Source organism: Carlito syrichta, unplaced genomic scaffold (assembly GCF_000164805.1).
Source record: "Carlito syrichta isolate Samal-C Ts95f unplaced genomic scaffold, Tarsius_syrichta-2.0.1 Scaffold92608, whole genome shotgun sequence".
NCBI lineage: Eukaryota > Metazoa > Chordata > Mammalia > Primates > Tarsiidae > Carlito > Carlito syrichta.
Genome location: NW_007036704.1, coordinates 80,341 through 105,177, shown reverse-complemented (window position 1 = coordinate 105,177; position 24,837 = coordinate 80,341). Strand labels below are relative to the sequence as shown.

Below are 24,837 nucleotides of genomic sequence, written 5' to 3'. Positions count from 1 at the left end.
CAACCAGTTTTTTTCATATGGTAAATTTTGTTTAGAACAACATTCAGTGTTTACATAGTTGTGACTTCTTAGGTGTTGGGCTAGGCATGGTGGCTCAAACCTGTCATCTCAGCACTTTGGGAGGCCAAGGTGAGGGGATTGCCTGAGCCCATGGGTTGGAGAACAGCCTGGGCAACTTGGCGAGACCTCATCTTGACCTAATCAAAAAAATTAGCCAGGCGTAGTGGTGCATGCCTGTAGTTCTGCCTACTTGGAAGGCTGAGATGGAGGGACCACCTGAGCCCAGCAGGTTGATGCTGGAGTGGCTGTGAGCATGCCAACACACTCTAGCCTGGCTGACAGAGTGAGACTCTAACACACACACAAAAAAGTGTCTACTGCTGGCTGAGTGGTGGTTCACACCTGTAATCCCAGCACTTTGGGAGGCAGAGGTGAGAGGATTGCCTGAGCTCAGGTTCAAGACCATCCTGAGCAACATGGCAAGACCTCATCTCTACAGTAAATCAAAAAATTAGCCAGGCATCGTGGCATGTACCTATAGTTCCAGCTACTTGAAAGGCTGAGGCAGAAGGATTGCTTGAGGCCAGCAGTTTGAGGCTGTGGTGGCTGGGAGCGTGCCACCACACTCCAGCCTGGGCAACAGAGTGAGACCCTGACTCAAAAAATAAATAAAAAATAAACTTTTCTTCTTCAAGCGTAGTCCTCTGTGTTTCTGAGTTGGTGTTTTTCTTTATTTTTTTTTAGTCCCCTGTCCTTATTTTTAGAACATTTCCTTAAAAGTCTGGTGATTATCCCCCCCCCCTTTTTTTAGCCCTTCCATAATAGGGTCTTAGTTTCTTCTTCATACTTAAGAGGCACTAAAACTGCCAGTGTGCTGATCATAGGCCCCACCGAAGGCTGTCTGGCCAGGCACGCACGGGGAACGTGTGCTGCGTCTCTTGGCCTTTTTCTGCGGGCTGGTCATAGCCGTGAGGTGGCCTTCTGCTCTCTGGCCGGGGGTGTAGATGTCGGCAGCCAGCTTGGGGCTGATTTCAAAAGAAAAACCGAGGGCCACAACGGTTAGCTAGTAAACTTCCTTTACTCCCCATTTTCAGCACATTTGTACCAGTCTCATCTGTGCTTGTTTTCTTTCTTTTTTTATTTTTGAGGCACCTGGTGATCAGTCACCCTGCAGAGTAGAGGAGCACGGCGCATGGGGAGTCTTACTAGCTCAGGAACACTTTCTGGTGCGATCTGGTTTTGCCCTGTCCCTGCCCCTGTCTGGTTTCAGTGATACCTGGTTCCACTGTAGGGGTACTCTTGCAGGTGCTGCTGTGTGATTTTGCCTCTTGCTTACTAGATCACTCGTTTTGAAATCAGTGTTTTGGGATGCACTAACACAGTTACCACCATCCAGCTTGCAGACTTCTGCTGCCATTGCTTGCTGTGACAGTGAGCTGTCGTCGTCTCACTGTGCTGTGACTTTATGTTCTCACCCTTTTAAGCCCCTAGACAGTTTCTGCGGGAAGAGACACAATGCCAACATTTCTGGGAACCATTTTCTACCACCTCTCCTAAGAGACCACAGGGTTCATAGTTTTGCACTTTGCAAGTGGATTTTTGGAATTGTTGCCCAAAGCCACTTATTTTTTTAAGGTATTAAGTATTTTGCTGGGATTGAATAAATTAGTATCCAGAACAAAATAAAGCTGTTTCTTTCCCCATTTTAAATAGATGTTTGGGTTTTAGTTTTGCTTTGCTTAAAGCTGGTTGCAAGTTGGCTAGATTAGAACCTTTACCTGGGTTGAATCCCAACTTGTGAATTGCTCATTCATTCCTTTCCAGTGTGGCTTGGAGTATCAGCCACAGCGCTCATGTTTTGTTCAACCCATGATGGTGAGTTTGTCCGGTGCTAAACATTGCCATACTGGAGAACATCAGGAGTTAGACAAAATGTGAAAGTAATATGCTTAAATATAGAGAGAGTTAATATGGACTCAAATGTGGTATATTAAAAAAAATTTTGAGAATTTCATATATCCTAGTTTTCCTTTTTAATCTGTATATTTATTTCTTCCCCCAAATATTGGGAATATTTTATTTTATCCAGTGTGGTGATCAGGATATCAAGTGAGTTTAATTTCAGTATGCAAAAGAAACTAAAACAAGATGAATTTGAGAAAGTTATAACCAACGACATTCCACTGTTTGGTAGTTAACAGAAGAAAGTAAATAAATTATGTTGGTATTTTTGGAGGTTATATTCTTTTTTTTTTTTTTTTTTTTTTTGAGTCGGAGTCTCACTCTGTCGCCCAGACTGGAGTGCAGTGGCCGCTCCCAGCCACCGCAGCCTCGACCTGCTGGGCTCCGGCGATCCTTCCGCCTCAGCCTTCCGAGTAGCTGGAACTACAGGCGCGTGCTACCACGCCCGGCTGATTTTTGATTTGTTGTAGAGATGAGGTCTTGTCACGTTGCCCAGGCAGGTCTCAAACCTGCGGGCTCAGGCAGTCCACTCATTTCGGCCTCCCGAAGTGCTGCGATTACAGGCTGTTTTATTCTTATGGCTTTGTTGTTCTTGTAAAAGGCTACTTCATTGAACTTCCTTTAAAATTTTGGTTTTGGGCTTGGTGCAGTGACTCACACCTGTAATCCCAACACTTTAGGAGGCCGAGGCGAGAGACTGCTTGAGCCTAGGAGTTCAAGACCAGCCTGGGCAACATGGCGAGACCTGGTCTCTGAAAAAATAACAAAGTTAGCCAGGTATTTGGGAGGCTGAGGTGGGAGATTGCCTGAGTCCAGGCGATGGAGGCTGTAGTGAACAACAACAAAAATTTTATTTTTGTTGAAAATAGCATAGCTCAGTAGCAAAATTTGAACTATCATGAACTTATTAGCAATGTAGAATAAATGTTTACATCTGTTTTCCTAGATATAAGAAAGATTAATTATGAAATTATTTTTCAAAAATTAAAAACACAAATCGATACGTGTCAAAAATTCAAGTAACATAAGAAGATATGTTTTACGAATATGTCCAGCTTACCCCTTACCTCAGTGTCCCCACTCAGAGGAACTTTTTATTTATTTATTTTTTGAGTTGGAGTCTCACTCTGCTTCCCAGGCTGGAGTGTAGTGGCACGCTCACAGCCACCCCAGTGCTGACCTGTTGGACTCAGGTGATCCTTCCACCTTAGCCTTCCAAGTAGCCAGAACTACAGGTGCACACTACCATGCCAGGCTAATTTTTTTTTTTTTTTTTGTAGAGACGAGGTGTCACCAAGTTACCCGGCCTGGTCCCGAACCCACAGGCTCAGGCAATCCTCTCGCCTCAGCCTCCCAAAGTGCTGAGATTACAGGCTGAGCCACCGAACCTGGCCAGTTTTTTTAATTAATTTTTTTCTTAAATAGTGGGCTATCAAACTGTTTTTTTTTTTTGTTTGTTTTGAGACAAGGTCTCACTTTGTGCCCAGGCCATAAGGCTCACCACAGCCTCAGACTTCTGGGCTCAAGTGATCCTCCTGCCTGTTCAGGATCCCAGCTGGGACTACAGGCATGCACTACCATACTGGCTGGTTGTTTTTTTTTTTAATTTTGTAGAGATGAGGCCTCACCGTGTTGTCCAGGCTAGTCTCAAACTCTTGGACTTAAGTAGTCCTCCCCCCTTGGCCTCCCAAAGTGCTGGGATTATAGGTGTGCGTCACCATGCTCCGTTTGGATGGTTGGCATTTAAGTACCCTTTTAGATTTTTATGTATATACTTGTTTAATTCTAAAACTCTCCTAACTTTCTACCAAACTTTTTTTTCAGGTGTCCTTGCTGGTCATGACAACCGTGTCAGCTGCCTGGGTGTAACCGAAGATGGCATGGCTGTGGCAACAGGCTCTTGGGACAGTTTTCTTAGAATCTGGAATTAACAGTGTCATACATATTTTCTCCATCAATATCTGGAGAAATCAATGCTACAGCATATAGCTGTGAAAAAAATCCTACCTTATATTTCCAGGTGAAGATTTTTCTATTGAGATTATTATATACGAAAAGCTTTCAGTAAACTCTCCCCCCCAAAAAAAGTAAAAAAAAAAAAAAAAAAGGCCTGCTGAGGTCAATGTATTAATTTGAGGAATTGGGTTAATTTTTCCTTGATGAATGATGTGCATACTGAATCTCTTTTCTTTGTGTAGAACAGAATGTACACACTATAGCAGCTCATCTTTGTGTGTGTGCATTTTTAAGAACTAATTTTAGAATCTGTATACACAAGAAATGCCGTGTTTTTGAGTTTTCTAATGGAAGAAGCAGGCACAGTACTAGATGGAAGTGATACTCTGTGTGTACTTAATGTGAAGCAAAGGCCTTTGCATTCTGGCATTCCTTTTCATCTAAAAAGATCCTAATGGCTTACTGTTTAAGAAAAGATACCTCTAAGGAGAGTCAGGAGTTTCTCATGCATCCGGCGCCATACAATCGATATACACAAAATGCTGATTTTCAGTCCTCCGAAGGGACTGAATATGAAGGCCAAGGATGAGAGATTTCACTGACATTTTAGACATACATAAGAAACTTCATTAGAATGTATCTTATTAGTGAAAAGTAGATAATAATAGCATACAAATGATTCTTGGCATTTTAAAAGCCTGGTTATGATTCTTTGACATTTTGAATAGCCCTCTGAATAGTTGGACTTTCCTGTTGATTTCATAGTCTGGAACTAAGTTTGTAGAGTGTACTTATATTTCAGAAGTCTGATAAACACTTGGATTGTCCCTGCATCTGAAGGATCTTTTCCAGTGTTCTCTCTCAGTACACATCTAGATGGGAAATATAGTCTGATAGTGTTATGTTTTGAAAAGTGTAAAATCTAACCAATCGCTAGCACTGATTTGTTATAAGGTGGTTAATGAATTTTATGTTCATGTAATATAAAATATGAAATGATATAAAATGTGTATGCCTTTAAGTTTTAAAAAGGAAACATTTAAGCTTTTTGCTTCTGTAATATTTCTTCCCTTCGCACAAAATACTGGTTTTGCTTCAAAGAATGCCTAGATCTGATTCCACGTTAAAGCCAAAAGAAAAATTCCTAAAGCAATTGCAAAAGGAGTCAGAGAATATATTAAGCAATTCCTCTGCTTGCCAGTGATATAATGTGTCTATTACTTGAATGCCTCCTGCCCCCAAATTAAAAATACTTTTCCTCTTGGATTTTTTTTCTTACAAATAAATATCAATGATTGACAGTAGATTGTTAGGCTTGCTTAATGGTGAAATCTCGGGCTATTCTGAATATAGAAGTGCATTGTGTTTTGTAACTTAGTTACTGTGCAGATGGGTCTGTGCTAACATTGGATCACCTGTAACCCTAACCTAAATATCCCCACATTTTATCTGTAAAGTTTCATTTTTATATTGTGAATGTACTAACATGTGCATCAACTGTAATGATATCACTATCAGTTTTGCCAGTTGATAATTAGAAGAGGATAAAATGGATAAAGGCAGATGAAGATACAGGATGCATACAGTATTGGAGATGGCAGTTGCGAATGTATATTTATATTTTGGTTGAGATTTCTATGAACTTTGTTTTTAATGTTTATTTGTGGGCTATTTATATCCCTTTATAAAGAGCAGCTTGAGAGAAGGCAAGAATATTTTAAAGGAACGTATTTCCAAAAAAAGGGAGAGAGGGTGGAAATTTGCCATGTAATTCAGCAGTTCATTCCAAAATCCCATTCAAGAAAGTACTTCTGTTATCCATAAAAATAACCTCATATATTTGAGCATATCCTCTCCACTTAAAAGTTATTGTAATAAGACAGTCTAGTCAGTCAGGCATGTAGACCACAAGAATTCTATGGCCTTGATATAGTTTAAAAGGACATGTATTTGAAAGTTTGTGTAGAGGTGTTTAAAACAATTCCAGTAGTTAACAAATGTATTAGGCAACTAAAAACTAACCACGGTCAAACACTTGTGGTGAATTGTATATACAACCAAATGGTGACAAAGTAACCTCATTACCACACGGATTACTAAGCTAAATCTTTGCTTTCTAGTGATAGGGGTTCCAATCGCTAAGTATTCTTGTTTACTGACAGTTTGAGTTGAACTGATGGTTTAATTCTGTTGTTGTGCAAAGACTCCCTGATAGAAATAAGAGTATGTAATTTGTAGAGACGTTGTAAGCCTGAGAAAGATGGCTGAGTTTAGTTGTAAAGAATTTGCACCATCAAGAATATTGCAGTAATCTGATGTCTGTGAGTTTTCCTTCTTTACCTTATAGAAAACATTTCAACATAATGTGCCTCAGCAGTTGATTTGTATCATGTCAAAAGTCATGTTTTGACTGACAAGAATATTGTAGAGGTGCATATTCTATTTCTTCTCTCTGGGAAGATTCCAGAAATACATATTTTCTAAAACAATATGATCACCATGCGGCTTAGCAAATCATCCCAAAATCTGTCCAAGAAAGCACTTCTTGCTATGAGCAAGACTTTCTACTCCACTTTGATGGACAGGCCTCATTTTTGGCAGCTATGTTGTTAGAGATTTATAGACTCGAATTTTAGTTGTGATTCCAATACACCATGATGAATTCTGTCTTCACAGAGGCAAAGACTTGGGCTTAATCTCTCAGCAGAAAGTGCCTGGTAAGCAAGTCTCATTTTAGACTCAGATGAGCTGATTCAATATCGCACGATGATAGTAGCTAGTCTTCTTGAAATACTTGATGTAGGTGCCTCTGGAATATGTTCAGGAATTTTAAAGTTAACCTATTAAAAGAGAAATGGATCTCAACTTCTCCAGGTCACAAAATGAAACTATTGCTTAAAAAAATGCAGTGCCAATATTATATAACTGAGCTCTTCCAACACTTGATATTTTAGATTTAATAATAACTTAAGACCTTACGTGTTTTAAACATGAAAATGTTCAGGCAAACTTATGCTTTGATACGAATGTCTCTGATTTTAAATTATAACAGGGTTGAGTACTTGTGGCTTATCGTTTATGTGTTTAACTTGGGGAAACTGATGAAACAGCCCCCAAGATGAGTCTGTTGTTTTTAACAATGAAGATGCTCTTTCTAAAATCTTCAGGGTCTGAGTCAGGCATTTAAGAAAAAAAGTGCTTAAGTATACGTTCAACTTCTTTCCCTATTGCCATTTTGAGAAGCATAATTTTAAACGCTCAACTCCTGTTAGAATGGTTTAAAGCACCCACAGGTGAGACCACCTTGCTTATGAGCTGCATGATGAACGAACACTTTCCAGTTGGGTTAAGTGGAATGTAAAGCACACCTCAGATTGAGTCGTTCTCCTTCCATGGTTCATTTTGAGCTGCCTCAAATTCAGTGTCATTTTAAAACAGTGGTTACAATAGTAGGTACTCTAAAATCTTTATAGAATGTCTAGGCTAGCATTTTAACAAGTAATTTATTAATCAAAAATTGATGGTACACTTTGTATTTAGCAGATGTTTGCATGTTGATAAAATTTTGTTTTCGTAAATCCAGTTACTGATTTTGTATTAGTTATGATAATACAGCATTATGGGGGGGTTGGGGGACTGGTGTTTCAACTGGTGTTAAATGCACCCCAACAAAATCTTACATCATACAGTATTTATTAATTAATAGAACTTCAGTGATATATACTTGGTAGGTATTTCAAGCCTGTCTTTTACACAATGGTGCTCTATCCTATTGTTTTCTCTTTTCAAAGAAGCATCTGAACACTTGCATTTGCATTTTCTTATCCAAAGGCATCCCCATCAAAGTGTGTTCTAAAAATTGATTAGAATAATTTCCTGTTAAAGCATTCTGAAATGTTTTTCTTCACTTAGAGTGGTTTCTACATCCTCATGGTCAGTTGACTGAATGTTAGTACATCTAATTATGGGAAAGGTAAACATGCTGGATTAAAGCCCTTCTAAAAGTTTTAAACCATATATACTATGGATTTGTACCATGACTTGAGTATTCTTAGATCGTTCTCACAGATTCATTCCTTTATTTGTACAGTGGCTTTGTAAAATAATGTTGCTGTGAGTTGATACTGTAATCAATAAAGTGCTTTTAACCCAATTTCATTGTACCATGTTTAAGTCAATTCTTAGTAAGAATTTTTTTAAAAGTCCCAGAACTTAACTCTTAGCCCAGTACTTCATGCTTAGGTCTAATTCCTTTATCTAAACATTGGTAATGCTTTAAATGAAAAATGAATGGTGAAGCAAGCAAGAGCCTGGAGTGCTACTGACCTATTAGTACTATAAACTTCCAGCTTGTTAAAAGGCCACGGATTTTCTTAACAAAGCAAAAGCCACTCCTGAAACTTCCTTGGGAAAATTTCATTTCTTTTTGCATAATTTTTTTTTTTTTTTTTTTGAGTCAGTCTCACTTTGTCACCCAGGCTGGAGTGCAGTGGCAGCCTCACGGCCACCACAGCCTCGACCCGCTGGGCTCAGGTGATCCTTCCACCTGAGCCTTCCAAGTAGCTGGAACTACAGGCATGTACCACCAAGCCCGGCTAATTTTTTGATTTATTGTAGAGGTAAGATATCACCAGGTTGTCCAGGCTGGTCTCGAACCCGTGGGTTCAGGCAATCCCCTCACCTCGGCCTCCCAAAGTGCTGGGATTATAGGCGGGAGCCACCACGCCTGGCCTGCCTTTTGTGTAATCTTTAACCAATTCTGCTTATGGTATCGATAAAAACGTTTTTACTAACTTTCATCACCACAACCTTAGGGGAGGATGAATGAGGAAATCAAAATAAAGATACCAATAACAACAATTAAAGATTATTTTAAATTTACTTCAAAGTAACATGGGAGAGAGAAAACCACCTTGGCCATGAGTTGGTAATTTCTGACACTGGGTGATGGGCTATGGAAGTTTGTCATGCTTTCCTGGCTACTTTTTTTCCTTGTTTAACATTTTTCCATGATAAAGTGTCCTTTTTTTCTTAGTTATCAAATGAGTCCACGTAGGGGCACCCAGAACTACAAGTTAAAGCAGAGAGCAAAAATAAGCTCCCCTTTGGCACTCTGAATATAGTTCTCTGTGCCCAGGGAAGATCACTGGGGTGAGTACCTCTAAGTTGTATGTCTAAGGCAGAGAGCTGCTCTAAATATGCTCCCCTGACAGTCTGTGACATCTTGTACTAAAGACTGATGGAACTTTTACTTCCCTTTTCAATACTTGGCCCAGAAGAACTAAACAGTAGAGGAGCCAGAAGAGCCAGTCTACTCAATATCGTGTATGTATGTATTATGTATGTATGTATGTATGATATATATATGCCTACTGTAAAAACGATTAATGAATTAAAGCTCACTGGGTACTGGTACAAACGCTATATTTATCAAGTATCAGGCAGATTTTATTTCACCTTGTAAGCTTGCACACCTATAAAAATGTTTGTAAAAAGTTTAAGATTATACGAAGTTCAAATAATCCTACAAGCATACATAGTAAACAAGTACATGTGCAAGAACTCTGAACTGCATCAGTCATAATTACATACTTTCTGTATAATTCATGGGCTCGGTCATAGGTGTATACTTTTCTCCAGGCATAAAAGTTGGGTTTCATGATTCTGGTGTTTCACTTTCAACATTCATACATTTTCAAACTTGATCAGGTAAAACTACATTCAAACTAGTGACGAAAAACTTACTTTCATATAAAGGTAACGGCCTTGAGCTTGTAACCTAAATCTGCAGTACCCAGTCTCAGACCTCAGTTCTTTCAAGTTGTAATTGTCACCTAATTCCACTTATCGGTGGCCTGTACCATTTCTTTAATTATAATTCAGCAATAAAAGCTAAAAAACCAATATTCACTTACATTTGTATACTGTAGCCTAGTGTCTTATTTGCATAAAAATATATTTTTGAAAGGCTTCCATAGCCCAAACAATGTCATTTAAAAAAAAAATAAAGTTGCAATAGCTGAACAGCATCAGGAGCCTTAAAAGGCACAGAAAAGGAAGTACTGGGTGAAAAAACAAAAACAAAAACCCTGTAATTATCTCCCACACACAAAAAAGAAGCATAAACTATACTTAGCCAAATGTACTGTGTCCCCTGGGACTGCATTTCTAGTCAGCATCTAGGTGATGCTGAACTTGTGATCCTTCATTTTTTGTATCAAGGTCCTAGAATGTCATTTGTATATTTCTATTCCATATAAGTTTCATTCAGTATTTAATATGGAAGCAGACACAATATTTGAACCCTTAAACCCTCCCTCACGGTAAAAAGCATGAATTTTCTTTTGGTGGGCGGGGATAGTCGGAGTCACTCTGTTGCCCAGGCTTGAGTGCAGTGGCATGATCATGCTACCTCAGCCTCATCTGCTGGGCTCAGGTGATCCTTCTGCCCGAGCATTCCAAGTAGCTGGAACCACAGGAGCAAGCCACTATGCCCGCTGATTTCTGATTTACTGGTCTCTAGGCAGATGCCTTCTGAGGAACCAAACATGACTGTTATTCAAAATTCAGACCTCCTATAGCTCTGGCTATGCTCCTTCACTTCAAACTTTACACTAAGAACTGAGCTAGAAAGCTTTCCTTACAGGATCATACTTGGAGCAAAGCTGAAAATGTTTCTTTAGAAACAACTCAAATGATTTAGACCAGATTCTTTTTATAAATGACTATAATACCAAACCATACTGTTTTATGTCAGTTTTAATGGGAATAAAAGACGGAGTAAAAACAGCACATTTATTAGTGGTTTACATACCTGCCGTGATGGCAAAAGTGATTGTAACTTGCATAAATAATACACTCAAAAACACTCCACACTCCTTGGTGGTTTGAGCAATGTAGTTTATAAAACAAAAAAGTGACTATTTCCATTAAAGAAAGCATCAAAAACTAGTTTTTTTGAGGAAAATGACGAAAGAATTAACCTCTAACTCCTGGATGCCAGGAAGCAGAGTTTTTCAGAATCAAAAAGAAAGCCCTAATTAAGAGCTCAAGGCCCCACCCCTCAGGGGTCACAGAGGGTACTGTCGCTTTTAACTAATTCATTACTTTAACACATCAAACAATTTAGTCTTTTCTTTACCCACAATTAAAACTAAGGACATATCATAACACTCTTCAGAAGTGCAAACACCCTAAGGTAGATTATTACTAGAATCTACACAGGGATTTGCTATTTAAGTACAGTCAGTATAATTCATATTTAAAAGTCATTTCATAAAAATAACAAATACTCCCATCTTCCAAGTTTCATTTCTTCCTATGATGGTCACCAAAGCAATCTCTATTGTGAAGGTACTTCTTCATTGCTTGAATGCAGAAACTGCTTAGTAAAATTCTCCAGCTCATTTTCAAGTTGAACAGCTTTATTTCTGATTTTAAAAAATGAATAAAGCATCAACCTAATTACCATAAAGGTCAATGAAAAAAATTTATTCCATCCAATCTTAAACAGGAAAACTCACTAGCCAGCTGCTGCTACATTTATCTGAACTCAGATTCAATTATTACCAACACATTTCAGAGTATTCATTATATGTGCTACTGCAGATTTTCAGGAACAGGGAAGGACCGTAAACAAGTTATGCTGAGATAAAAGTCAAAAACTTTAATATAAACATGAAAGCATAATAGTGAAGTATATCACCTTTCATGGGAATTATATCCTAAGTCACTATGGAGAGGGGGGAGGGGTCTTGTTATATTTTGCTGCTGCACACACACATATGCTTGAGGTCATATAAGTGTACGTATATTATGAACCCCACTGCATACATGAAACATTAAGCAAGTTAAATTCTATCCAAATTGCTGAGCCTAATCTAGTAACAATGGAGACGCTAAAGATTATAATCATTTGTTTTTAAAATGTTTTCTTATCAGAAAAATGATTAATTAGCAAGTCAAAACTATTCAAACTTATTCAAGTCAGTCTTGCCAAAACCAGAAGCTACATGATAAATGCCAATTATCTATTTTATCATTTATGTTTTACTAGAACAAGATGAAACACTACTTAAAAACTGACCTAGGTATTTGTCTTTCAAAAACTATTACCTGAAACAAACAAAAAGAACTTACCCAGATAGAGACAAAAAAAAATTCTACTGCATAGTTTCACCACATTTGAAAGGTATATGTGGGATGATCTAACTTAAAAACAGGAGCAATAGGATACATAAAATTCACATGGGTGGGTAAGGCATATCTAAAAGCAATACGCAGTCACCTTTTACAGAGATTCTGAAACTGGGGTGCAATGAGAATGTGACTGCTGGGAAGATTAAAGACACCCTGATGATAATCACCTCCACAGTTGTTTTAAGTATATGCCCCAAAAACCAAATAGTCCTTCCAATTTGTAAATACTGTCTACTAAGCTGCTCTTACACGGGCAATTTTGTGTAGCATATTCCCTGGAGGTAGCAATAGTGAATAAATAAAGTTTAATGACTCTCCCACACAGGCTGGCAAGCTAGCTAATGGGTAAGAAAGTTGAAAATAAGAACTTCCAGGGATGGTGGCTCACGCCTGTAATCCCAGCACTTTGGGCGTCTGTGAGCCCAGAAGTTCCAAACCAGCCTGGACAATATAGTGAGAATTCATCTCTACAAGAAAATAAAATTTAAAAAAAATGAGCCAGGCATGGTGGTGCACACCTCTAGGCTCAGCTACTTGTGAGACTGAGATGGGAGACTCACTGAGTCCAAGAGGTGGAGGCTGCAGTGAGCTGGAATTGCACCACTGCACTGCAGCCTGGATGACAGAGTGAAACCCTGTCTTCAAAAAGCACACAAATGAATTGCCAACTATAGACCTAATGCTGACACTTCCTGTCTATCTCCAAAAGCAAATTTCATTGGACTCCCAATAGTCCATAATGAATCATATCAAACCAGATACCCAAATTTTATCAGGAAATCTTGTTTAGCTTTGTTGCTTCAAATTTAAGTATAACGGTCCCAATGTGAAAAGAAGTTATGGTTCTTGGCCATACAATACAAAAACTCATTTTTAGTTACAGAACTTCTGTTCTAAAAAGTGACTAATATAGACTAAAAAGGAATAAGTTTAAATCTATTTAATGTCTTTTAATTCAGATTTGTTTTCTTGTTGAAATTAGCTTTCACTGAAATTGTAAAATGTATAGAATTAAATATGGAAGATTTCAATTTAAACCAACATAAAAAGCTGTAAGTTTTAATACAAACTCAGTAATTCCACATAAATGTAATTTGGTAATGAGACTAGTAAATATTCAAATTGTTGAGAAAAAAGCTTTAAATACCTTAAAAGCTTTGAATTGTTTTGTATTTTCTCCAACTGTTCTATTTCTTTGGATAATCTAGCAATTTCTTCTTCCAGATGTCTTTGAGTAATATCAACTTGTTGGCACAGGCGAGCAAAAGTGGTAGCCATTTCTCTTAAAATAAAAAAAGATTGGCAAGCAGTCATGAATGTCTGAAAACCAATAAGCTTTATTTAAAGCATATATACAAAGGAGAATACACATTTAAAAACATCTAAATTGTAAGGAACTGAAGAACGCTAAGAATGGTAACCTCTGCTATATGAATGTGAATATAAATAAGCTATTTCAGGGCAGAAGAACCTTACTCTGTCCCTGCCTAATAAAAGTAAGAAATTATCAAAAACAGAAAAAAAAAATCCACGAGCTGCTATGACACAGGCAAAAATACTTCAAATCACAGAAAAATTTAATCATGTTTTTAGAACCAACAGGTCATATTTAATTTGAAAGCTAATAAATACATTAACTTTGACAAGCAATTTGTTTGTGACTAGGAGCATGCCTGGTATGTGTATATCTCCAGAACATAAGTAAGCGATTCCTTTTTCTCTGCATCTGTTCTCCTCTGCCTCTTTATCTTTCCCTGGTCTTTTTTCTCTTCTTCTCTGCCACGTCACCAAATCCCAAAATTAGACTAATAAAGCATGTCTTATTCTCTTAATATTTTATTAAATATTAAAATAATATTTACTTAGTATATTTTAACTGAATAGTCGTTTGAGTCTGCCTTAGACTAAGGACTGCAAAGTCCTCTAAGAAAGAGGATCAAGGTATCTTTTTTATTTCCTATAACCTCTAGCATAGTAATTATTAATGAGAGGCAATTAATAAACGACGATCAAATGAACGGAAAGGTAGATGGCAGGGCGCGGTGGTTCATGCCTATAATACCAGCACTTTGGGAGGCAGAGGCGAAAGGCTTGCCTGAGCCCAAGGGTTCGACACCAGCCTAGGCAACATGGCGAGACATTTTCTCTACAATAAATCAAAAGATTTGATGTCCACGCCTGTGGTTCCAGCTACTTGGAAAGCTGAGATGGAAGGATCACCTGAGCCCAGCAGGTTGAGGCTGTGGTGGCTGTGAGTGTGCCACTGCACTCCAGCCTGAGGGACAGAAGGAGACTCTGACTCAAAAAAAAAAAAAAAAAAAGGAAAGGTACATGAACCTTGTTTTTACTTATATGAACTTCAGCCCATTTCTTTTGGAAGTCAGGTGTCTTCATTAGAGGAAAAACTCATACTTAATATAAACAAGTTAAAGTTATCACACAAAATAGAAGCTCAAAAATCTAGTAATGAATGAATGAACAAGTTCTTCAAATGTGTAGTCTGCTTCCATTCTCTACAACTGCAACTATGCTAGTCTAGGCTTTGATCTTGTGTCTGCAACAGTTTAACAACCCCACAATTCCCATCTCCTGAGTCTCAACCATTCCATACAATACATTACTGTAGAGTAATCTATTCTTTTTTTTTTTTTTTTTTTTGAGTTGGAGTCTCACTCTGTCGCCCAGACTGGAGTGCAGTGGCCGCTCCTGGCCACCGCAGCCTCGACCTGCTGGGCTCCGGCGATCCTTCCAAGTAGCCGGAATTACAGGCATGCACTACCACGCCCGGCTGATTTTTTGATTTATTGTAGAGATGAGGTCTCACTGCCCAGGTGGGTTTCGAACCCATGGGCTCAGGCAATCCACTCACCTCAGCCTCCCAAAGGCGTGGGATTACAGGCTGAGCCACCGAGCCTGGCTGACTATTCTAGAGCTAAGTATTGATGATATCAGTCTCAGGATTCCTAATTATCCAAACCCCAATCTTTGTACACACAGACAGGGCCACGCCCTGGTGTTGGGTTTATACACATATGTACACCCCACATTTACATATTTATCATGCTGAGATTATCTCTTTATGTTCTTAACACATTCCTTTTCCCCTTACCTTGCTTTTGGTTTCGGTTGTTTTCTCCATCTGATCTTCCCATTCTGTGTGTTTAAATCTCATATGCTACAGCTCTCCTCTAGGAAACCTTCATGATTTAAGTGACTTCTACAGTCTTGTATCAGAAAAAACATTTTACCTTCCCCTTGTGTTCTCATTGCTTTCACTTTGTATTATAATTACGTACATGTTTTCTTCCATTAAACTGCAATTATGTGAACTCAGAGAACTTTTAAATTCTGCTCTCAGCAGCATCCAAGTATAGAATATTGCACCATGATGACTGGAGTTCTAGACACTTTTACTACATCAACGAGTATTTAAGATGTATAAAAGCAGAAACTGGGTGGACCTAGGTATATGTTATAGCAAAATTCTCGAGATCTAAAAAAATAATACCTTTAAATTTATAAATCTGAGCCATGAGAGTAAAATACATTACATTCATCATAAAATCAGGAGCCTGAGCAGGGCGTGGTGGCTCACGCCTATAATCTCAGCACTTCGGGAGGCAGTGGTAAGAGGACTGCCTGAGCCCATGGGTTCGAGACTAGCCTGGGCAACCAACATGATGAGATCTCGTCTCTACAACCAATCACAGTATTACTTGGGCATGGTGGTGTATGCCTGTAGTTTCAGCTACTTGGAAAGCTGAAACAGAAGGATTACCTGAGCCCAGCAGGTGAGGCTATGGTAGTCATGAGCATGTCACTGCTCTACAGCCTGGGCAACAGAGTGAGGCTCCAACTCAAAAAAAAAAGAAAAAATTAGGAGTCTGCCCAACATTAAGTTCAATTGTTAGATGCTAAAGTAGGTGTGGTGGCTCATGCCTGTTATCCCAGAACTTTGGGAGGCCAAGGCAGGAGGATCGCTTGAGCCCAGGAATTCGAGACCAGCCTAGGCAACACAGCAAGACCTCGCCTCCACAAAAAAGTAAAAAAATTAACCAAGCATGGTGGCACACACCTGTAGTATCATCTACTTGAGAGGTCAGGAGTTCACGGCTGCTGGGAGCTATGATCATCTACTGCACTCCAGTCTAGGCAAGAGAGTGAGACCCCTAACTCAAAAAAAAAAAAAGTTAAATTTTAGTTTTCTTAATTAAGAAACCACAAGGCTGAGGATGTAATTCCAGCAGCACTTTGGGAGGCCAAGGCAGGAGGATCACTTGTGGCTAGGAGTTAGGGACCAGACTGGGCAACATAGTGAGATTCTGTCTCTTAAAGAAAGAAAAGAAAAATGAAAAGGAAATCACAAATATCTCAAAGGCAGGAACATAAATTGACAACAGGCCTGCCAGAGAACTTCTGAAACCCCTCGAGAGTTCTTTAGAGTTTCTATCTACCAATTTTCAAACGTTCAAATTTAATCTTTCAGGAGAATGGAGAGAAGAGTAATGATTAGGAGGGTAAAGCAGCAGAAGTGAGGCTTGGTATTATTCTATTTTTTTCACCTTGGTTCCTTTGATGATAATTCTCTGAGTTAGACACTTATTTTGTGCATTTTCTGCATGAATGTCATACTTAATTAACTTTTTTTTTTTTTTGAGTAGGAGTCTCACTCTGTCACCCAGCTGGAGTACAGTAGTACACTCATGGTCACTGCAGCCTCCAACTGCTGGGCTCAGGCGATCCTTCCGCCTCAGTCTTCCAAGTAGCTGGAAACAAAGGCATGCACCATCACGCCTGGATGACTTTTTAATGTATTGTAGAGACAAGGTCTCGCCATGTTGCTCAGGCTGGTCTTGAACCCCTGAGCTCAGGCAATCCTCTCGCCTTGACCTCCCAAAGTGCTGGGATTACAGGCATAAGCCATTGCACCCAGCCTTTTTTTAAAAAAAAAAAAAAAAAAGAAAAGATGCACTTTTCTACTTACTGTTGTACTTGGTGGCTGCAGTTTGCACTTGTGAAGCTCACAATCATCTGCAGCTTCTCAGTTGCATAGTTCACAAACTGCTGCTTGAAGGCTCTCTCCTTGGCTCGGGTGGTCCAGGACAGCCTTTCATAAAGATACAATGCTCCATACATACTCAACGAAACAGATATAAGTTTCCAGCCAATAGTTTTCCAAATCTGTAAGACAAAGTCAGTTTACTTGGAAAAGGAAAATTACACTTTGGAAGGTATATTAAAAGGCATTTTAAGCCGGGCTCGGTGGCTCAGCCTGTAATCTTGTGCTTTGGGAGGGTGAGGTGAGTGGATTGCCTGAGCCCGCAGGTTTGAGACCCGCCTGGGCAACTTGGCAAGACCTCATCTCTACAATAAATCAAAAAATTAGCTGGGCGTGGTAGCGCGCGTCTGTAGTTTCGGCTACTTGGAAGGCTGAGGCGGAAGGATCGCTGGAGCCCAGCAGGTTGAGGCTGCAGTGACCAGGAGCGGCTACTGCACTCCAGTCTGGGCGACAGAGTGAGACACCAACTCAAAAAAAAAAAAAAAAAGGCATTTTAGCTCCCTATATATCTTCAGGTCGGAACCATTTTCTAAAAATGTGTATTCCTTCTTCATGAGAAAATCTTAAGTTACCAGAAATCAGTCAGGCCAAATAGGGATCAGCACATAAACATCAGGCAAGAGCTTTTATAATCAGCTAGATTTTGTAACTTTATTCACTGTTTCTCAAAAAAAAAAGTTAACTTTAAGTTTTAAAAGCAAAAAAGTGTATCTATGCTACTAATGCTATAATTTTTTATGAAACAAGTGAGAACTACTATTAAATCATCTTTAATACTTAAGACAGATCCCCTTGGCATTCACAGAAGGCTACACACACCTGGGGCTTTCCTGTTACTCCAATGTACAAGTATTTCTTTGTGGGCTATGTTAGAAATGTGTTGGAAAGCTTTGTTTTAAGGACCAAGTAGTTAGTGATATTTTATTCCTAAAGATACACGTTTTCTAAAAAATTTAAGATGAGACTTGTGAAATTCTTTTTAGTTTGCTATGTTTAACCTACAAATTTTCATATTATTTTATAGATCCCGTATATAGAAATAAATATTGTATAGTTTTTCTTCTGTGATCTAACAGGCAGTTTTGCAAAAATTTCCATTTTAATGACACTAAAAGTAATATATCTTACCACTCCTCCAACAACAATGATGCCCATAGAAGTTCTAGATGTCAGAGAGGCCAATCCTGTTATTAATGTCACCATGAGTTCTTCCTGTGACGCATTATCTGGTGTTGCTGGATTGGTAGGAGCAGTGGGAGTGGAAGCTAAAGACCTGGGGAGCTGATAAGTTAGGGGGAAAAGACTATTAAACTTAAACTGTAAATAAGATGGCTATCTTTAAAAACTTCTTTTACATTAAAAAAAATTATAGTAGCACTAGGCACAGTGGCGCATGGCTATAATCCTAGCACTCTGAAAGGCTTTTAAAGCAGGCATACTATTTGAGGCCAGGAGTTTGAGACCAGCCTGGGCAACACAACAACATCTCATCTCCATAAAAACAAAGCACAACCCCTAAAATTTTACTAGCAAATCTATGGAGGGAAAAAGCGTTCCAAATAATGAGTATATCACAAATATATGCAGAAAGTTAAAAATGGTTTGGAAATTATTTTCTATGACATGGACTAATGATATAAACAATAATATACAATCATTACATATACAATGATGTCTATGTGTAAGTACGCCTTTAATTCTCAAGAGGAACTAAAACTATTTTAAAAAACCTCTCATATCAAAAACACAATCCTTAAAATAAAAAAGTTTAGAGAAGTGCAAATCAAAACTAGGAGACACCACTTCACAAACTGGAATAAAAAATATAGATAATAGTTATCTAGTGCTAGTGAATATGTCAAGCAACCAGAACCTTCATATATCACCTGTGGGAATGTCAAATGGGGCAACGACACTGGGAAACAGTATGGCAATTCCTCAAGAAGTTAAGCGTAAATTACCATATGGCCCAGCAATTTCACTCCTAGGTATACACAAGAGAAATGAAAGCACACACCCACGTAAAAATGTGTACTCTAACGTTCATAACTGTATTATTCACAATAGCCAAAAAATACAAATGACCCTCATATCCATCAACTCATGAACAAATAAAGGAGGAGGAAGCATTTGGCTGGATGGTTCTGTTAAATGTTTCTTGTGTTGTATCTAAAACAGAGAATTACTCAACCATAAAAAGAAATGAAGTACTGATACATCCTATAACACACCATGACGTTAAAACCTGAAAACTCTATACTAAGTGAAAGAAGCCACATTTCGTATGACTGCATTTATAGGAAATGTCCGGAAAGAGCAAATCCATATTAACAGAAGGCAGCTCCATGGTGGTTGGAAAGATGTGACTACAAATAAGCATAAGGACTCCCTTTGGAGTGACAGAAATATTCCAAAACTGGCTTGTGATGATGAGTTTATGGCTTCATAGATTTCCTGAAAAGTTATTGAATTGATAAGCTTTAAATAAAATCTTTACTATAAAATGTGTGTATTTACTCCAATTTATTTGATATCTGAAAACAAAAATGTTTAAGAAACTGAAAAAGTTTCAAGAATGAAGGCAGCACCACCTGTGATAGTACTGGGTGAACATCTGAGGACTGGCTTTCCCTCACGCACACGACAGGCTGAATGGTCCCCATCTGAAAGGCTTGGGACCCAAAGTGTTTCAGATTTTGAATGTCTGTGCATATCTAATGAGCCATCTTGAAGATGGGATGCAAGCCTAAACACAACATTTATTTTCAAACCTGCCTTATACGCTCAGCTTGAGAGTAATTTTATGCAATATTTAAATACTGTTGTGCATGAAACAAATGATGTATATACACGGATCCATCAGAAAACATGTGTCACTATTTCAGCCATCCATGTGAATAATCTATGATTCTTTGGCATTGCCATCATTCCTGAATGAATTTTTATGCTACTGATAAGCAATCACTTTCTTACACCTATTCACACATAAGTACTTAACAGTTAAAAAAAAAAGTCATACAATTATTAACAATGAAAAAATAATGCATTCAGCCTAAGTAAGCAGCACAGTAACATCACCAGAATACCTTTATCAGCAGTTAAGCAGCAAGAGTGGCAGGTTCAGTCTCCACCTACAATGTCATGTTTTGACTAAAAGTTTACTGTATACTATTTTTTTTGTAGGTGAGAAGAAACATCAGAAGCAGTTGAAGAACCAGGAAGTGCATCTTCTACAGATGAGAAGGCATTCTACTAGCTCTGATAAATGTTTCCTGTAGTGTCACCTGATTCATTAACAGTTTCTGTCATAAAAATCTCTTTGGCTTTAAGTTATCACTTTTTGCATATGTAAGGAGCTCAGAAATCATCTCTTACTTGAGAAATTTTTTTCTCACTTGACATATGGAATCCTTCAAAGTCACCACCTTGTTCATCGTCAACACTAAATATAGTTGCAGGCCAGAGGTTGAGGCATACACAACTATGTATTTAGTCACTGTGTTCCAAGCGTTGGCAATGACATATGAGTATATCGCATCCTTCATGCTAAACTTCTGAAAGCCTGCCACACCTATGCTCCAGTTCACTGCTGCTAATATTTTGTTCAAGAAAATGTCTTTTATATTTACTATTCCCTTAGCTGAATTAATAAAATCACATCTAGGGGAATGAACATGGCATAAATATTATTTTTGGTATTTGAGCTGAAGATGAGCAAAACAGTTGTCAATAAAAAAAACATGTGGTCATCATCCAGTATAGCTCCTTTGCAGTGCCCACTAGCCACTGGTACAAGATGTTTGTGAAACCCATCAGAAAAAATGTTCCTGGTGACCCACAGCCTCATTAGCACAACAACAGACTAGTAAGACTGAATCCTTGCAAACAGTGAGGACACAAGCTTTGGACTACCACTGCACGTTTGCATTTATGGGTTCCTCCTACGTTGGTACACTCCAGCATTTATTCTGTTCTTTGCATCTTTAATTCCTGTAAGAACTGTCTTATCAGATGTAGTCAGTGTCCTTCTGAAGCAATAATGCCAAAAAAGTGCTATTTCATCGCCACCATAGACTTGTTCTGGCATCAATTTTCATCAGTTATGACCTTGGCAAACTTGTCAACAAATTTCCCTGCTACTCTGTGATCAGCAGATGCTTCATCACCACCAACATTTAAAGTTTAGTGCTGTCTTAAAGTTCTGCAACCAACCTGTTGACTATTCACAATTCCCTTCAATTTTCAGTTCACTGTGATTACCTTTGTTTGTTTCGTGATCAGCATACTGAAGTGGTGGTATGTGTTCACTGTAATGCTGATGGATCCAACTTTTAGTACATGATCAAGATCTTCATATTTAGCTTTATGCAGTGTTTCTGTATTTTTCATTAACTTCTGTTCATCACATTTAGCACAGAGCTTCAAGCTTATCATTCTGTTTTTAGGTCATGTATGGTAATCATATCAATATCATACTCTACTTACATCGCTATCCAGATTTTCCAACAGATTAAATTTCTGTGCTATCGATAAAAATAAATGCCTCCTCTTTTTCTTATCACTGTTACCCACTGGGGTATTTGCAGGCTTTTTTTTTTTCAAACAATTTGAACAATATTCTTATATCACGAATAAGCAAGAAAAAAAAAAAAACCACAGTGAGTAATGCATGTAGATCTTGGCTCCATGTGGGGCATTACGGGGAACTGGCTGTTGGAAAATCAGGCCTGCACATGTACATTTTATCACTCTTCATGAGTATGCGTGTGGAGGAATCTGGGCCTGTGTAGAAAAGATACATCACAACTGGAGGGGCCTGGGACTTTTATTCCTTTTAGGACACTGAATAAACTGTGCTGTGTGCCTGAATTTTGACTGTGATCTGTCACATGATATCAGATGTGAAATTTTCTCTTATGGCATCACGTTGGTGCTCAAAAAGTTTTGGATTTTGGAGCTTTTTTTGGATTTAGGATTTCAGATTTTCAGATTAGGGATGTTCAACCTGTATATCTAACTCAAAAATGGCTCTGAGATAGATATTAGCTTGTAAATATACAGATTCAAATAAAGCTAATTTTATAGAGAAAATCATGTAAACAGAGAAAGAAAGAATTTCAAACGATAGATTCAAAGACACATACCTGAAAAATAGGCTCTGATAATCCTAGAAGCACCCTCTGAGCATTTGTAGGGCCTAAGAATCGATGCACAAGGGAAGACCAGCCCAGGGAAAAATGAAATACAATATCCTCTTGAAAATCTGAGCATAACTTGTGGCAATTTAGGTCATAACTGAGATCAAATTTCTTGCAAGGGATCAGTGTATGCAATTTATCTTGTACACCAGCTGGAAGCAATGGCTTCAAATTTTCTAGAAAGGACAAAATCACAACATTTATTTTAAGAAAGAGTAGCAAATAATGTTTTACCTTCAATGAAATACCCAAAGGAAAATAAATGCTTTATCAGTGAGAGAAGAAAAAACCTATACATGACCTTGTAGACATAGTTATTACCAATAATTTCTTGCTGAGATTGAAGCATTGAGGTGTTAACTTCACTGGTGCATCGATCAGCCAAGTTTCTTCCCATGCCATCTTCTATGTGTTTATTTAACTCCTGTGAACAATGGTAAATGCCCACATTATTTTTTTCTCCAAAAAGTATATAGATTTTATAAACACTTAAAAAATGGAGTAAATGCTAAAATGATCTTAATCTCATTCTAAGAATATGAGGGGGACCCCAAAAACTCTGGAATTTATTTATTAAAAATTGTGTATTGGCCGGGCTCGGTGGCTCAGCCTGTAATCCCAGCACTTTGAGAGGCTGAGGCAAGTGAATTGCCTGAGCCCGCAGGTTCGAGATCAGTGTGGGCAACTTGGTGAGACCTCATCTCTACAATAAATCAAAAATTAGCCGAGTGTGGTAGCTCGCGCCTGTAGTCCCAGCTACTTGGAAGTCTGAGGCAGAAGGATTGCCGGAGCCCAGCAGGTGGAGGCTGCGGTGACTGTCAGTGTGCCACTGCACTCCAGTCTGGGTGACAGAGTGAGACTCCAACCGCCCTAAAAAATTGTGAATTTATTCTTACAAGTTTAAACTTCAGTCAACTTCAAAGTAATCTCTGTTTGATGCAATACGCCAATTGAGATGCTTTTCCCACTGCTCAAAATAATTTGAACTCGCCAATTTGGATGCCTTTCAGTGCTTCTGCCTTTTTTTTTTTTAGCCTTTTCCACATCAGCAAAACTTTTCTCTTTGATAACTCTTTTCACCCGAGAAAACACACAAAAGTCGCACGGGCTGGGTCAGGTGAATAGGGAAGTTGGGGCGTGGGTGCCCATGCCGTATTTTGGTCAAAAACTGCTGAAAACTCAGTGTGATGTGGGCAGGTACGTTGTCAGGGTAGAAGAACCAGCCACAACTCAGGACATTTCTTCTGTAAAATGTGATGTAACCTTCTCAAAACGTCCAGATCAAAACTATGGTTGACTGTTTGCTCTAAAGGAACAAATTCCAAGTGTACTAAAAGGACCTGCCCTCCAAAGAGATAATTCCAGGGTTTTTGAGTGGGTCCCCCTCATAGCTTTTCTGCGTATTTTTATATACAAGATAGTCTTCATTTATTACACTGCACAATAGAGGTAACAGTTCAATTGTGTTCTGATTGCCATGAAGACACTGAGATAACCGAACTAAATAAGAGTATTGAATATGGTAACTGTCTCTGAATAATTTTAACTACACATTAACTCACACTTTTATATACTTTCAATACACTTGGAGTAGGATGAAACTCAGAACAAAACTCATCAACCAAAACAGACAGTCGACAAATTTCGTCCATCATTGCACACGAAACCTGAAAATATTAAAAACTCAGAGTTAAAAAATGTTTTAAAGATTACCAACTACTCAAAATATCAAATTTTAAAAAAACACTCCTTCAAGGTAACAGGAATTGCACTTTTAGCATTACCAAAAGTAATTTCCATTTCCAGATATTTTAATCATGAAGTTATTGTCACCTACCTTGTTTGCCACCTCCTCAGTAACCTCCCTAATTTTTTTCTTGACATCCAGTGTTAAAAGGTTCATCTGGTTTCGGATAAAGTCCAGTCTATCAATTTGGTCTTCTCTCTCTTCCAATGAATAAACCCTATTATTGTAAGAAGATTAATCAATATTCAGGGTATATTAAAGTCCCAAAGCAATTAAAAGGGGTACTCATTCGTGTAATAAACCATCTGTTAGGATGACACAAGAAAAAAGAAATCTCATATTTAATATCTAAAAGGATTCAAATATTTCACTAATAGAATACTTTATATAGATGATTTGATACAAACTACTTGGTCTGTCTACCCATGTGGCACCTGAATCCTACAAAGGATAAAAAAACCTCTAGTCTCCAAATATTTCAGATATGAAGAGTTAAAACAGAACTCAATATTGACTTTAGTTAATAAACAAGAGTTAGCAAATGGCACCCTTCAAGCCAAATCCAGCCAGCTGCCAGTTTGTGTAAAGTTTTCTTGAAATACAGCCAACTCATTGACCTATTATCTATCTATGGCTGCTTTTGCTCTAAAACTTCAGAAATAAGTAGTTGTCAAAGAGACGGTATAGTCCACAATTTGCCTCTTTGTAAAACATTT

At 38.3% G+C, this 24,837-nt stretch overlaps 2 protein-coding genes across 2 annotated transcripts in view; one reads left to right on the top strand and one right to left on the bottom strand.

The window, feature by feature from the left end:
* The window catches only part of GNB4 (G protein subunit beta 4), a 34,545-nt gene extending 26,474 nt beyond the window's left edge, over positions 1-8,071 (top strand). The window contains exon 9 of the mRNA XM_008060465.1: positions 3,787-8,071. Coding sequence (XP_008058656.1) covers positions 3,787-3,893 — 107 coding nt within the window. The 3' untranslated portion in view covers positions 3,894-8,071. The remainder of the gene's footprint in view (positions 1-3,786) is intronic.
* Positions 8,072-10,659: 2,588 nt separating this feature from the next.
* The window catches only part of MFN1 (mitofusin 1), a 43,987-nt gene continuing 29,809 nt past the window's right edge, over positions 10,660-24,837 (bottom strand). Inside the window, exons 11-18 of the mRNA XM_008060453.1 lie at positions 24,212-24,338; positions 23,937-24,041; positions 22,696-22,798; positions 22,321-22,550; positions 18,305-18,457; positions 17,102-17,298; positions 13,265-13,399; positions 10,660-11,348 (exon numbers count right to left, since the gene is read on the bottom strand). Coding sequence (XP_008058644.1) covers positions 11,261-11,348; positions 13,265-13,399; positions 17,102-17,298; positions 18,305-18,457; positions 22,321-22,550; positions 22,696-22,798; positions 23,937-24,041; positions 24,212-24,338 — 1,138 coding nt within the window. The 3' untranslated portion in view covers positions 10,660-11,260. The remainder of the gene's footprint in view (positions 11,349-13,264; positions 13,400-17,101; positions 17,299-18,304; positions 18,458-22,320; positions 22,551-22,695; positions 22,799-23,936; positions 24,042-24,211; positions 24,339-24,837) is intronic.